General features: G+C 40.9%; 1 protein-coding gene across 1 annotated transcript in view; it reads left to right on the forward strand.

Annotated features, from left to right (window-relative positions):
* The window catches only part of LOC148348752 (receptor activity-modifying protein 3), a 50944-nt gene that overhangs the window by 27211 nt on the left and 7470 nt on the right, over positions 1–16263 (forward strand). The window contains exon 3 of the mRNA XM_088322729.1: positions 1284–1443. Within this exon, the coding sequence (XP_088178855.1) occupies positions 1284–1443 (160 nt within the window). The remainder of the gene's footprint in view (positions 1–1283; positions 1444–16263) is intronic.

A 16263-nucleotide genomic window follows, 5' to 3' on the forward strand; every position in this document is an offset into this window, starting at 1 on the left:
CAGTCATCTTCAGGCAGTGGGCAGGGGCAGTGTTCCCTCTAAGCTGCGCGCGTATGCAATTGTGCACTGCTCGCACATTCTCAGTGCACAAGAAAATCTAGCCAGCGCACAAAAATCAGGGCTCAAAATTACTCATTAAGAAAAAATTAATGACGTTGTGTCCTAAATGCGGTATTTTGAAGTCGAGTCGAAGTAGCACGAAGTTGAGTAAAGTTAGTAGAGTTTGTCGAGAACCGGCTTCTTCGGCTCGGCTCACTAAAAAGAACCGGCTCTTTCGGGTCCTCAACGGCTCTTCGGGTTGTTTCTGCTTCTTTAATCCCAACATGACCAAATATTATGTAAAATGATGCACAAAATGACTTAAAAGAAGGGGGGAATAGAACAAAAAAGAAAAAAATACCAAAATGAAAAAGTAGTGAAAAGCTGAGAAAAAAAGAAACAAAAAGAAGAGAAAAAAGAAGGAAAAATTCAGAAAGAAATGTAAGAAAAAATTAAATAGAGAACAAAAAGAAAAAAGTAACAGCTTGGAAAAAATAAACACAACGAGATTTTTTTAAAAGGAATTTTAAAAAAAGTAGAAAAAAAACTTTGTGTTGCATTCAAATAATTATATCAAGTGAATCTTGTTGCCAACATTGTACTTCCACTAAAAAATGTGATTAAGGACAGTTCTGTATCTTACAACCGACTCAATAAGCCCCCAAAAATGTTAATATTATGCGACAAAATATATCAGGAAATAAAAAGAAATGGATATCTTGTGAAAGAATTGTGACGTTTGTTGGCCATACAACCTTTGCAATCGTACATGAGTCAATTCATTCAAAAGAGAAAAATAATTTTGCATTGCCGGAAACTCATCAAAATGTAACTTGATGTCAAATTTAGGACATGTTTGATAATGATTTAGTTGCCACACTTGGGATTGCCGTTGCTCACTGTTGTTTCAAGCGTTGCTCACCGACTTTGTGTGAACGCTCAGACCCCTGCAAAATTACAGGGAACATTGGGCAGAAGACACTCTGAACTGGTTGCTGGGGACAATTTGAACCGGCCAATTCACCTGACATGCATGTTTTTGGAATGTGGGAGGAAACCGGAGTGCTGGGACGAAACCCACGCAAGCCTGGGGAGAACATGCAAACTCCGCACAGGAACCCATGACCTAACTCTGTCGCGGACGCGCTAACCACCCACCGTGTGGCTTTTTCATGGAAGTGTCTGGGTGACCCCAAACTTCTGGCCGGCAGTGTCGGTTTTCAAATCTTCTATTTTCCTTTCAGCAACCGAGAGTTTGGATGTGGAGCCCACGTCCGCCCGGCCGAGGAGATCCTGCAACGAATCGCGCTTGGAGTGGGAGGTGGAGGTTTGCGGAGAAGACTTTAAGCGTGATATGGCTCACGTCGATCCACAGTATTGGTGTAACCTCACTCACTTCATCAGGTATTACATACTCTCCGCATACAGTATTTTTGTACAGCAGCTTGTAGCAGTGCCATGCAGTCAGGGGAGGCAAGCGAGGCAAAGCCTCACTTGTCATTATGGAAATATAAAATTTAAAATAAAGTCATACCCGACGTTCCCTCTAAGCTGCGTGTGTGCGCAATTGCGCACTACCCAGAGCTTTTCCGCGCACAAGAAAATCGAGCCAGCTCACAAAAATCAGGGCTCGAAATTGCCAATTAAGAAGCCAATTAAGTCAAAGTTACAGTGCATGAAGGTAAAAATACATAAGTTTCCCTGACGCTGTGTTTTAAATGCGGTATTTGGAAGTCAAGGTCGAAGTAGAGCCAAGTTGAGTAAAGTCAGTAGAGTTTGCCGAGAACCGGCTTCTTCGGCTCGGCTCACTAAAGAGAACCGGCTCTTTTGGGTCCCAAACGGCTCTTCAGGTTGTTTTTGCTTCTTGAATCCCTACACGACCAAACATTATCTAAAATTATGCACAAAATGACTTAAAAGAAAGGGGGAATAGAACAAAAAAAGAAAAAACAATTCAAAATGAAAAAGTAGTGAAGAGCTGGGAAAAAAAGAAACAAATGGAGAGAAAAAGAGAAAAAAAGAGCAGGAAAAATTCAGGAAAAAAGCCAGAAAAAAAAACAAAAATAAACAAATAGAAGGAAAAAGGAAACAAAAAAGCAAGAAAAAAGTAACAGCTGGGAAAAAAACACAATAAGATTTTTTTTTAAAGGAATTAAAAAAAAAGTAGTTGCATTTAAATCATTTCCAATGATATCAAGTCAAGTCTTGTTGCCAACATTGAACTTCCACTAAAAAAATGTAATTAAATACAGTTCTGTATCTTGCAACCGACTCAATAAGCCCCCAAAAATGTTAGTATTATTAGTATTATGAAACGTTACGCGATTGGGTCAACCATCTGTTTTGGTTCTGACCAAAGGTGCTGTATTTGAGTCAGATTCTGAGGCTTCTCCTCCATCTAGTAACCATGGAAAACAGAACCCTGTTTCATATAGAGGGGCAAACCCCTTCCCAAAATTTGGCCTTTAAAGGGATGGGTGCCGCCAGGATGTACTCGCCCAAGACACACCACCGGAAGTGGTAACCCTACCCTGGCGGTTATAAGTGATCTGTGAATGTATTTTTGCTTAGTATTCCAAAAAATTTTCAGTTACATTGAATACAGTTAATTTTAAAAGCCCCGTCTGCCTTCCCCCCGGAAGCGCTAATTGATACACACTGTCCCTTTAATTTCCTTGTCTAACGATCCGAGATGTTCGGGTAAAGGTGTAATAAATATTCGTGTTCTTTTACAAGCAGACGTTCACAAGATGAAATTGATGGAGAATGACAAAGGACAGTTGACAGGCTAAAATTAGCCTCTCCAGCTCTGCAAAGACAGATGTTTAACCCCAGGCATCTCAAAAGACGACGGGGGTTACATCGGGTGTGAAAGTTGTTCTAATTTCAGAATAAAAGTGACATGGACATAATTTGGAATACATTTAATGTGTTTTTCTTTGTTAGTTTACCTGCTTTATAAGTAGCGGGCCGCATTGGGTTAAAGAAATTGGCTGACGGGCCAGGCCGGAAGAAAAATTATTGCTTGATCTGATTTTTTTGTATCTGTCAATCCAGAGACTTGAATGAAGGGACACTGGGGACAAAAGTTGCACCAAAATAACAACAAAATTCTTATCTCATCTCATCTCATCTCATTAGCTGCACCGCTTATCCTCAGTAGGGTCGCGGGGGTGCTGGAGCCCATCCCAGCAATCATCGGGCAGTGGGCAGGGGACACCCTGAACTGGTTGCCAGCCAATCGCAGGGCACACAGGGACAGACAACTCGCTCATTCACACCTAGGGACAATTTGGACTGGCCAATCCACCTGAAGGAAACCGGAGTGCCCGGAGGAAAACCCACGCAAACACGGGGAGAACATACAAACTCCGCACAGGAAGGCTGGTAGCTGGGTTTTAACCCACACAGGAGGTTCCCAAGACCTTAGAACTGTGCCGCACACACGCCAACCAAAATTCTATTAGTCGTAATTTATTTACCATATGTCATTATATATTTTCACCATTTTTGTTGAGCAGGCCGGATTAATAAGCCTGAAGGGCCACATGTGGCCCGCGGGCCCTAATTTGCCCACCCCTGGTTTATTGTTTATTTGGCGGGTTCATTTGAAAGAAAATGCAAACATACACGTCTGATTTCTTGGGATGTGCTTATACTGCAATTATGTAGGAGACATCATGCCAGGCCACAAGACGTACTCATTGTACCGCAACTTACTGGAGTTACTTTGAAAACATGGAAGCTCATGCTTAGGAGAGTTTGTTTAAGAAGTAGCTTATACTAGCTCTCGCATGTAACATTGTACTCTCACACTTGTAGAGCTATACTCTCAGTCATACCCAAGCACAAACAGTTCTATACTCTTTCATACACACTACTATACTCGCACACATACTATTATACTCCCATATACTTTCTCACACATATTACTGTAGTCTCATATACACTTTACTGTACTTTCACTCACATATTACTTTAACTACACTCACATACTACTGTACTCCCACAAACACACGACTATGAGAGGCAGTTTCTCGTGATACTCACACATGCTCTCAAAGAGGCACAGTCATACCCTCGCACAAACACTTCTATACTCTCTCAAAAATACTACTATACTCTTGTACACACTATATTCTCACACATATTACTATGCTCTCATACACAGACTACTATACTCTCTTCAACATACCTCTATCCTCTCATGCGCATACTACTATACTCACACCAGACACCACTATGCTCTTATACACAGTACTATAACTCTCTTGCCCATATTGTTATACTGTAGTACACACACTACTGTGCTGTCACACACTTACTACTATATAATCTCACATGTACTACTATACGCTCTCACTCATATTACTATACTGGGAGCTACTCCATTTTGACGTCAAACTGGACAACATATATGGACTCATCAGTGTGCATCATCATGGTTACCAAAACTAAACAAAGTTTAAAAAAACCTTGAGAGTTGAGGTAATCATTACAATAGGTGTGAAAAAAACTCTATAGTAGTAGCAATTTTATTAGAGTGTGAGAAGAAATAGTAGTGTGTGTGAGAGTGTGTGCGTGAGAGTATAGTAGATGGGTGTGAGAGTCTATAGTAGTGTGTGTTTGGGCGGGATTATTGTAGTATCTTTGTGAAAGCATAGTAGTGTGTGTGTGAGAGTATACTAGTATATGTGAGAGAGTGTAGTAGTGTAGATGAGAAAGTATATGAGTGTCTGTACATGGGTATGACTGTCTTTATGAGAGTATACTAGTATGTGTGAGATAGTGTAGTAGTGTGACTGAGAGAGTATAGTAGTGTTTGTGCATGGGTATGACTGTGTCTGTATAAGGGTATACTAGTATGTGTGAGAGAGTGTAATAGTGTGCTTGAGAGAGTATAGTAGTGTTTGTACATAGGTATGACTGTGTCTTTATGAGAGTGTACTAGTATGTGTGAGAGTGAGTAGTAGTGTCTGTGCAGGTGTATGACAGTGTCTGAATGAGAGTATACTCATATGTGTGTGAGAGTGTAATATTGTGCATGAGAAAGTGTACTAGTGTTTGTACATGGGTATGACTCTCTGTATGAGAATATACTAGTACGTGTGAGTTAGTGTAGTAGTGTGTATGAAAGTGTATAGTAGGGTTTGTACATGGTTATGACTGTCTGTATGAGAGTATACTATACTAGTATGTGAGAGAGTGTAATTATGTGTATGAGAGCGTATAGTAGTGTTTGTACATGGGTATGACTCTATGAGAGTATACTAGTTTGTGTGAGAGAGTGTAATAGTGTGTATGAGAGGGGTATAGTCGTGTTTGTGCATGGGTATGACTGTGTCTTTATGAGAGTATACTAATATGTGTGAGAGAATGTAGTAGTGTGCATGAGAGAGTATAATAGTGTTTGTACATGGGTATGACTGTATGAGAGTATACTAGTATGTGTGAGAGAGTGTAGTAGTGTGTATGAGAAAGTATATGAGTGTTTGTACATGGGTATGACTATGAGAGTATAGTAGTATGTGTGAGAGAGTGTAGTAGATTATATGAGAAAGTATATGAGTGCTTGTACATAGGTATGACTGTCTTTATGAGAGTGTACTAGTATGTGTGAGAGAGTGTAGTAGTGTGACTGAGAGAGTATAGTAGTTTTTGTGCATTGGTATGACTGTGTCTGTATAAGGGTATACTAGTATGTGTAAGAGAGTGTAATATTGTGCATGAGAGAGTATAGTAGTGTTTGTACATGGGTTTGACTGTGTCTGTATGAGAGTATTCTAGTATGTGTGAGAGAGTGGAGTACTTGCTCATTGATCGGCTTTTACGCTTCAGGAGCAGGAAGCCTGTAGCGGTTGTGGTGCCGCCTTATCGGCTTTTGTAGATAATGTAAAGACGTCTGGCAACAGTCCTGGCTCCTTGCCCTCCTTCAGTCACTTTCCGGATAATTTGTGATAAAAAGGGTCACATAATCTTGCCTGGGGGCTAGTGGTTGTTTTAATACTACAACTAATGCTAAACGTTATCTTTGCTAATGGTTTTTAAGTCTTAAAATCACCATTATACTAACAGCTTTCCGCTGACTACATTTCCCAGGGGTCTTTGTCTATGAAAACAGGAAGTATTTCTAGTAAGTCAATCAAATGGAATTGTACTCTACTACAAAAGAAATATATTTACATGATCTGGCCTGGGGTTCAATAGTAGTTTTAATACTATAAATAATTTTAAAAATTATCTTGGTTGACGTTTTTTAGGCATTAAAATCACCGTTTTACAACCTTGTGGTTAAACAAATCCTGGCAAACTACATTTCCCAAGAGTCTTAGCTATGGAGATAGGAAGTAGTTCTAGTGAGTAAATAAAAATGAAACGTAAAGTATTACAACACAAATTTTCTTCTGCTGGCAGATTATTGTATTTTTTTTGTTATATATATTCTTATATATTGTCTTATTAAATTAAAAAAAAAATGTTTAAAGAGACATTATGTATTATTCAGCACCTCATAGTTGTAAAAGAAAGATCCTAAGAAAAAAATATATTTATTTCAATAATAAGCGAAAATACATGAATTACGATGTAAACATATATTTAATAGAAGTACTCAGAATATTTCAGAGTCAAGTGCATTTTTTTTAACAAAACATGCTGCTCATGCCAATGCTGACATAAGTGTCGGCCATCTTGCTGCTAAGGGTACTCCCTAGGACACATAAACCTGAAAAAATGATTAAAGTTATTGTTTGGTCGATATGAGTCTCGGTAGATTGTATTTTTTGTTGTACTACGCAAAACAGCGACATCTAGAGGTCAAATATTACACAGTTTCCCTTTAAAATTGACTGATTAGGATCACCTGTGGCCGCTCGTTTGGCGCCAGCCGCTGCCGGCTACCTGATTGGTTCCCTGTCCTTTTTAAGCCCAGTCCTTTCACTCACCTGTTGTCGGTCCGTCAGCGAACCTCTGTTCCTACAAGGCAAGCACTTTGACTCTGTCCCCTGCTTTTTGCACCTGTTTTTCCACCCGTCCGTTTCTGATTTCCCCGTTTGTCTCCGACTACAACCCGTTTTTTGACCCCGACCACGTTTTGAACTCCTGTCCCGGCTTACGACCCGTTTTCTGATCCCGACCACGTTTTGCTCTCTGTCCCGGCTATCGACCTGTTTTTTCGTCCTTGACACTGCCATCTCCCGCTCCGGAAGATCCACTTCCGAATTCGTAACACAATCCGATTGTGTGAGCGTCTTGCTTCCGCGTCCAGCAAGCACTGTATCGCGGGGGCTGCCCTTTTTCTATCAATAAACTTGTGGTTAACGTTACACATTTGGGTCCTGATTCAGTTCTGGTCGTGACAATATTATCCAATATGGAAGATGTTTACTAATTATAGAATGCATACTGAAAATGAGAAGTAATCTTTCATATTTTACCCAAAATAATTAATAAAATAGGATATGTAATATAAGAACATATTTAACATATTTAAAGCCAAATCATGCATTTATGTCACATTTTCTGTATAATTTTGGTATTTTTTTTCACATTTAAATAGGGTAACTATAAAAACTGCCATTACGGATAATTTTACTGTTTGACTCCCGTCGGTCCCACTTTTTTCACCTGTTGTTCCTTATCTCCCCGTTTGTCTCCGGCTACGACCTGTTTTTGACCCTGACCACGTTCTGATCTCCCGTCCTGGCTTCCGACTCGTTTCTTGATCCCGACCACGTTTTGTTCTGCTGTCCCGGCTATCGACCTGTTTTTCTGTTTACGACACTACGATCTCCCGCTCCGGAAGATCCACTTCTGCATTCGGAACACGTTCCGATTCTGTGAGCGGCTTGCTTCCCGCGTCCAGCGAGCACCTTTCCTCTTTATCTCAATAAACTTGTGGTTAACGTTACGCATCTGGGTCCTAACTCTGTTCTGGTCGTGACTGTTTAGCCAATCAGAAAACAGAACAAGATATAGTGTGAAATAGTGTGATTTATTTTAGCATTGGACTATAGTACTATGACATAATTTTATATATGTTGCTACATTTTCCCTCAATTTAGGAACTGAACTTATTGCAGTTTCAACCATTGAATTTGATGATGACGAATTAGCCTGCTAACCAGTGTTCCCTCTAAGCTGTGCGCATGCGCAATTGCGCACTGCTCGCACATTCTCAGTGCACAAGAAAATCTAGCTAGCGCACAAAAATCAGGGCTCGAAATTGCTGATTAAGAAGCAAATTAAGTCAAAGTTACAGTGCATGAAGGTCAAAATACACGGCTTCCCCTGACGTTGTGTCCTAAAGGCGGTATTTTCAAGTCGAGTCGAAGTAGAACAAAGTTGAGTCAAGTTAGTAGAGTTTGTTGAGAACCGGCTTCTTCGGCTCGGCTCACTAAAACGAACCGTCGTTTTCGGGGCCTAAACGGCTCTTCAGGTTGTTTTTGCTTCTTTCATCCCAACATGACCAAATATGATGTCAAATTATGCACAAAATGACTTGAAGAAAGGGGGGAATAGAACAAAAAAGAAAAAAATACCAAAATGAAAAAGTAGTGCGAAGCTGAGAAAAAAAGAAACAAAAAGAAGATGAAAAAAGAAGGAAAAATTTAGAAAAAAGCCAGAAAAAAAGAAAAGAAAGAAATGTAGGGAAAAAGTAAATAGAGAACAAAACGAAAAAAAGTAACAGCTAGGAAAAAAATAAACACAATGAGATTTTTTTTTAAAGGAATTTAAAATAAAGTAGAAAAAAACACGGAAAAAGGAAGAAAAAGTTTGTGTTTCATTCAAATAATTTCCAATGATATCAAGTGAATCTCATTGCCAACATTGTACTTCCACTCAAAAATGTGATTAAGTACAGTTCCGTATCTTACAACCGACTCAATAAGCCCCCAAAAATGTTAATATTATGTGACAAAATATATCAGGAAATAAAAAGAAATGGATATCTTGTGAAAGAATTGTAAGAACAAACGATGTTTGTAGGATGTACAACCTTTGCAATAGTACATGTGTCACGAGGAGACCGGACCAGAACGGAGGCAGGAGGCAGGAAGGGAGAACTCAATTGCGTTGACGATCAAAACTTTTATTTAGCAAAATAAAAGTCGTCCAAAACTCAGGGACAAAACAGATCAAAAACAGGCTTTTACTAAAAACGTGAAAACACAGGCTTCCTCCGAATCAAACAAAACAGGATAGAGCAAAACAGAACGGGAAATGCAGACAGAAAATGCAATGAGCCAGCCCCCGCAAAACCCAAAACCCCCCTTAAGAAGCAAACGTGCAAATTAGGCGATCTGCTTTTAGCTGTTGCCCAGGGGGCGGGGCCAGCCGGTTGCCACGGCGACTATGCTGGACACGACAACATGAGTCAATTCCTTCAAAAGAGAATTTTATTTTTGCATTGCCGGTAACTCAGCAAAATGTAACTTGATGTCAAGTTTTGGACATGTTTGATAATGACTTAGTTGCCACACTTGGGATTGCCGTTGCTCACTGTTGTTTCAAGCGTTGCTCACCGACTTTGCGTGAACGCTTAGACCCCTGCAAAATTAGAGGGAACATTGCTGCTAACCGAACCAAAAAAATGTATCAAAAAAGAACACGAGGAATAAATCCGTGAAAATTAGGAATGAGTAAAATCTGCTCGTAAAAACTCCCTTGATTCACACGATTGCTAATCGTCATTTTTCCTCTTTCCTCATCTCACGTTGAACTTTACTCAACCCCGACCATTCCACCGGCATTAGCCGTGTTTCATACTTGATGTTTCGAGAGAGAGCACGCGCCAAAAGGCAGAATAAATATTTTAAGCGGCAAATAGCAACTCGGGCTTTACGGGTGTCCTTTGGCATACTACATGAGCGGTTTTGCAACCAAACAAGAACGAGGTCAAGTGCTCTTCAGCTCTCCGAGTACAAGAAATACACATGTCACAGTTTTCAACAAGAATGTGATATTAAGCATTTATATTATCATCAGGGTTGGGTAGGGTTACCGTATTTTCCACACTATAAGGCGCACCTAAAAGTCTTAATTTTTTTCAAAAGCTGACCATGCGCCTTATAATACAGTGCGCCTTATATATGGCTCAATATTAAATCGCAAGGTCTCGCATCTTACGCAACAGCCGCCGACTCGATTTTCCCCCGAACGTGGAGTAGTCCGCGGTGTATGCTGGGATTTATATACCGGCGTTTCATTGGCTAACCAATGTGTCAATCATCATTTGAATCGATCGCTATTGGCTGAAGTTATTCTGAGCCTCGGATAGGCTAGAGGGCCGAAACCAACCCTGCAATTGGCCGAAAAAGATCTGTCAATCATCACTTAAATCGATCGCTATTGGCTGAAGTTATTCGGAGCCTCGGATAGGCTAGAGGGCCAAAACCAACCCTGCAATTGGCCGAAAAAGATGTGTCAATCATCCGTTAAATCGATCGCTATTGGCTGAAGTTATTCGGAGCCTCGGATAGGCTAGAGGGCCAAAACAAACCCTGTAATTGGCCGAAAAAGATGTGTCAATCATCCGTTAAGTCGATCGCTATTGGCTGAAGTTATTCGGAGCCTCGGATAGGCTAGAGGGCCGAAACAAACCCTGCAATTGGCCGAAAAAGATGTGTCAATCATCACTTAAATCGATCGCTATTGGCTGAAGTTATTCGGAGCCTCGGATAGGCTAAAGGGCCAAAACAAACCCTGTAATTGGCCGAAAAAGATGTGTCAATCATCCGTTAAATTGATCGCTATTGGCTGAAGTTATTCAGAGCCTCGGATAGGCTAGAGGGCCAAAACAAAGCCTGCAATTGGCCGAAAAAGATGACTGAATAGCAAGCTTGCTAAACTACGCCATAAAGAAACATGTTTCATTAGTCTGCATTTGTAAACATTTTACTCTCCTGGATTTACTACACTCACGGTTGTAAGAAGACCATGATTGCGTATCATTATTGAACGTGAGAACTTAGGTGAGCTATGCGGCTTTATATTTTCCCGGTATCTTGTTTTAGAACCATCTTGATGTTTCTGTGATGAGTCTATTTTGAAACTAAATTCAATTCCAAGTGTTTATTGTCATATGCACAGTAAAGTTGCGAGCGAAAAAGAAAATAGAAATTAAGGAATGGTTGGCATTTCTTGAATCCCAAGACTTTAACCTTCCGAATGATATTTGAAATGACGCATTTGAGTGACATCGTACGGACACCGCATCCGCACGTGTTCTCGACACGTATTTGCTTCTTTGCTAGCTTTGGGAATGTTAAGGGGGTAATCAGTTGGACTGAACCATCTGACTGTTTTGTCCACGTTCCCATTGTAGCGCCTTATAATCCGGTGCGCCTTATGTATGTCAAAAATAGGACCAAAAACTATTTTTGGGGGGTGCGCCCTATAACCCGGTGCGCCCTATAGTGCGGAAAATACGGTACTTTATTTTGATTACTTTCAATGACTTTTGGATGACTCCAATACCAAATATGCTAATAAAAGACAAAAGAAACTAAATATGAATAAAGGTATTTTCACTTCATGGTCTTGTGCACTTGTGTAAGTTGGTGATGGGGCAGAACCATAAGTTATAGTTTTGGAATTTCACACCAACATTCCATAAAATAGCTTTATTGAATAGTCTCATTGTAATTAACTCGAGTTAACTCAGATTTGACAGAAAGCAAAGCAACACCCTATTTGCTCTTATCTGTTGCCCCTTTCTCAAAGCAGTGCAGAATCATTTATGGACACCGATATCCCAGACCCAGCAGATACACAACAAATACATCAAATTGATCGGATTAGCGGTTAGCATCGCTAAAGCTAAGTAGGTTCAAAACAAAAGATACGTCTAGACATCATGAGGGACGCGGAGGGAAATGGGCTGTGATGGCTCATAAATTAAACCCTCTTCATAAATTAAATTACCAGTTACCGGCCAGCCCAGGTGCTGACAGCCTAACTAAGAAGTAAAAACCTTGTTTAGACAGCAGCTGTTTTTCCTCACATGGTCCCACTGAACCCCACCCATATGTTTTTAATTCAAATAAAGGGGTTTCTTTTGACTGTCTGGTGAGGCACAGTCCGATTTACAAATAAATGAACCTCCATCCATCCATTATCTGCATCTAGTCTGCGCAGCCCTTTGAGACTCCTTGTGATTAAGGGCTCTTCAAAGAGGACTTGACTTGAGATTTTTGAGTTTTTCCTTGCCCTCATGTAGGTTTTAGATCAGGGGATGGTGTCATAATAGTATTTAGTTTGCAATAGTCTGTGGTCTGTGCAGCCCTTTGAGACTCCTTGTGATTAAGGGCTCTTCAAAGAGGACTTGACTTGAGGTTTTTGAGTTTTTCCTTGCCCTCATGTAGGTTTTAGATCAGGGGATGATGTAATCGTGGTATCGAGTCTGTGCAGCCCTTAGAGACTCCTTTTGATTAAGGGCTCTTCAAATAGGACTTGACTTGAGGTTTTTGAGTTTTTCCTTGCCCTCATGTAGGTTTTAGATCAGGGGATGGTGTCATAATAGTATTTAGTTTGCAATAGTCTGTGGTCTGTGCAGCCCTTTGAGACTCCTTGTGATTAAGGGCTCTTCAAAGAGGACTTGACTTGAGGTTTTTGAGTTTTTCCTTGCCCTCATGTAGGTTTTAGATCAGGGGATGATGTAATCGTGGTATCGAGTCTGTGCAGCCCTTAGAGACTCCTTTTGATTAAGGGCTCTTCAAATAGGACTTGACTTGAGGTTTTTGAGTTTTTCCTTGCCCTCATGTAGGTCTTAGATCAGGGGATGATGTAATCGTAGTATGTAGTCTGCGCAGCCCTTTGAGACTCCTTGTGATTAAGGGCTCTTCAAACAGGACTTGACTTGAGGTTTTTGAGTTTTTCCTTGCCCACATGTAGGTCTTAGATCAGGGGATGATGTAATCGTAGTATGTAGTCTGCGCAGCCCTTGGAGACTCCTTGTGATTAAGGGCTCTTCAAAGAGGACTTGACTTGAGGTTTTTGAGTTTTTCCTTGCCCTCATGTAGGTTTTAGATCAGGGGATGGTGTAATCGTAGTATGTAGTCTGCGCAGCCCTTGGAGGCTCCTTGTGATTAAGGGCTCTTCAAATAGGACTTGACTTGAGGTTTTTGAGTTTTTCCTTGCCCTCATGTAGGTTTTAGATCAGGGGATGGTGTCATAATAGTCTTTAGTTTGCAATAGTCTGTGGTCTGTGCAGCCCTTTGAGACTCCTTGTGATTAAGGGCTCTTCAAAGAGGACTTGACTTGAGGTTTTTGAGTTTTTCCTTGCCCTCGTGTAGGTTTTAGATCAGGGGATGGTGTCATAATAGTCTTTAGTTTGCAATAGTCTGTGGTCTGTGCAGCCCTTTGAGACTCCTTGTGATTAAGGGCTCTTCAAAGAGGACTTGACTTGAGGTTTTTGAGTTTTTCCTTGCCCTCATGTAGGTTTTAGATCAGGGGATGGTGTAATCGTATTATGTAGTCTGCGCAGCCCTTGGAGGCTCCTTGTGATTAAGGGCTCTTCAAAGAGGACTTGACTTGAGGTTTTTGAGTTTTTCCTTGCCCTCATGTAGGTTTTAGATCAGGGGATGGTGTAATCGTAGTATGTAGTCTGCGCAGCCCTTGGAGGCTCCTTGTGATTAAGGGCTCTTCAAAGAGGACTTGACTTGAAGTTTTTGAGTTTTTCCTTGCCCTCATGTAGGTTTTAGATCAGGGGATGATGTAATCGTAGTATGTAGTCTGCGCAGCCCTTGGAGACTCCTTGTGATTGAGGGCTCTTTAAAGAGGACTTGACTTGAGATTTTTGAGTTTTTCCTTGCCCTCATGTAGGTTTTAGATCAGGGGATGGTGTCATAATAGTCTTTAGTTTGCAATAGTCTGTGGTCTGTGCAGCCCTTTGAGACTCCTTGTGATTAAGGGCTCTTCAAAGAGGACTTGACTTGAGGTTTTTGAGTTTTTCCTTGCCCTCATGTAGGTTTTAGATCAGGGGATGGTGTAATCGTATTATGTAGTCTGCGCAGCCCTTGGAGGCTCCTTGTGATTAAGGGCTCTTCAAAGAGGACTTGACTTGAGGTTTTTGAGTTTTTCCTTGCCCTCATGTAGGTTTTAGATCAGGGGATGGTGTAATCGTAGTATGTAGTCTGCGCAGCCCTTGGAGGCTCCTTGTGATTAAGGGCTCTTCAAAGAGGACTTGACTTGAGGTTTTTGAGTTTTTCCTTGCCCTCATGTAGGTTTTAGATCAGGGGATGATGTAATCGTAGTATGTAGTCTGCGCAGCCCTTGGAGACTCCTTGTGATTGAGGGCTCTTTAAAGAGGACTTGACTTGAGATTTTTGAGTTTTTCCTTGCCCTCATGTAGGTTTTAGATCAGGAGATGGTGTCATAATAGTCTTTAGTTTGCAATAGTCTGTGGTCTGTGCAGCACTTGCAGACTCCTTGTGATTAAGGGCTCTTCAAAGAGGACTTGACTTGAGGTTTTTGAGTTTTTCCTTGCCCTCATGTAGGTTTTAGATCAGGGGATGGTGTCATAATAGTCTTTAGTTTGCAATAGTCTGTGGTCTGTGCAGCCCTTTGAGACTCCTTGTGATTAAGGGCTCTTCAAAGAGGACTTGACTTGAGGTTTTTGAGTTTTTCCTTGCCCTCATGTAGGTTTTAGATCAGGGGATGGTGTAATCGTAGTATGTAGTCTGCGCAGCCCTTGGAGGCTCCTTGTGATTAAGGGCTCTTCAAAGAGGACTTGACTTGAGGTTTTTGAGTTTTTCCTTGCCCTCATGTAGGTTTTAGATCAGGGGATGATGTAATCGTAGTATGTAGTCCGCGCAGCCCTTGGAGACTCCTTGTGATTGAGGGCTCTTTAAAGAGGACTTGACTTGAGGTTTTTGAGTTTTTCCTTGCCCTCATGTAGGTTTTAGATCAGGGGATGGTGTCATAATAGTCTTTAGTTTGCAATAGTCTGTGGTCTGTGCAGCACTTGCAGACTCCTTGTGATTAAGGGCTCTTCAAATAGGACTTGACTTGAGGTTTTTGAGTTTTTCCTTGCCCTCATGTAGGTCTTAGATCAGGGGATGATGTCATCGTAGTATGTAGTCTGCGCAGCCCTTTGAGACTCCTTGTGATTAAGGGCTCTTCAAATAGGACTTGACTTGGGGTTTTTGAGTTTTTACTTGCCCTCATGTAGGTCTTAGATCAGGGGATGATGTCATCGTCACAAATAAACATGACTTGACTTAAATAGGTGTAACTCTGGCCTCTTAAGAGCAGTGTGAAAAGGTCTTTGAAGGCTTTTCAGTAGTTTTTTTCCTTGAATCAAAAACAAAGACACATTTTTACACCGCTAACTCCATTCATGTCTGTTTGCGATTGCACAAATTTCCAGTAAGCTCGCCTAATAACTTCATTATGGAGACGTCACTGTGATTTGTTGATTTATTTTATGAAAACAATTCGGAGCTACTAGCTGTAAAAAGACACTTTGAGTGGCTAAATTCACTCAAGATTAAGACAATTGGTTCTTTTGAACAAAGGAAAGACGGATGAATCGGTTTGAATGGATTTCTTCTGCTGTGTGGATTCTGAAAATTGTTGCGACAAAAGGGGACCGGAGGGCCAAAAAGGGAGTCGAAGGCAAACACATTCCATGTCACCGTGATGGATTATTTGCTGAAAGTCTGATGCTCTCGATGCCAGGAACTCCAATGTTTGCTTCATGTCTAAGTCATTGTTTGTCTCTTACACTTTAAAAGGACTTGGGTCTAAAATAGCCGGAATGATGTCATTTCCATACATGGTTATTCTGGGCATTTTCTGACGACGACAGTTTTTTGGGGGGATGCGATAAACAAACGAACTGATTTTGAGGAGGTGTTTTTAAGTGAAACTATGCGTTATGGGGCTCAGGAGGTCTTGAGACCAAGGGGTCGCATGTTCGATTCTCGGCTCCTCTGTGTTTTATGTCGAAGTGTCCTAATGCCCCCGATAAGCATGCATGGCCGACGCTGCTATCGGTGTGTGAGTGTGTGTGAATGGGAAAGTGTGAAGCACATTTTAAAGCGCTTTATGAGGTCTTCATTGACTTGAAAAGCGCTATAAAAGTGCAGACCATTTACATTTGTGTGATTTTAAACTGTTTAGATAGATAGATAGATGGATAGATAAACACAGATAGAAATATAAACACAGATAGATAGATAAACACAGATAGATAGATAAACACAGATAGAAAAATACACA

Source organism: Urocampus carinirostris, chromosome 18, assembly GCF_059441175.1.
Source record: "Urocampus carinirostris isolate Australia breed hairy pipefish chromosome 18, RoL_Ucar_1.0, whole genome shotgun sequence".
In the NCBI taxonomy this organism is placed as follows: Eukaryota; Metazoa; Chordata; class Actinopteri; order Syngnathiformes; family Syngnathidae; genus Urocampus; species Urocampus carinirostris.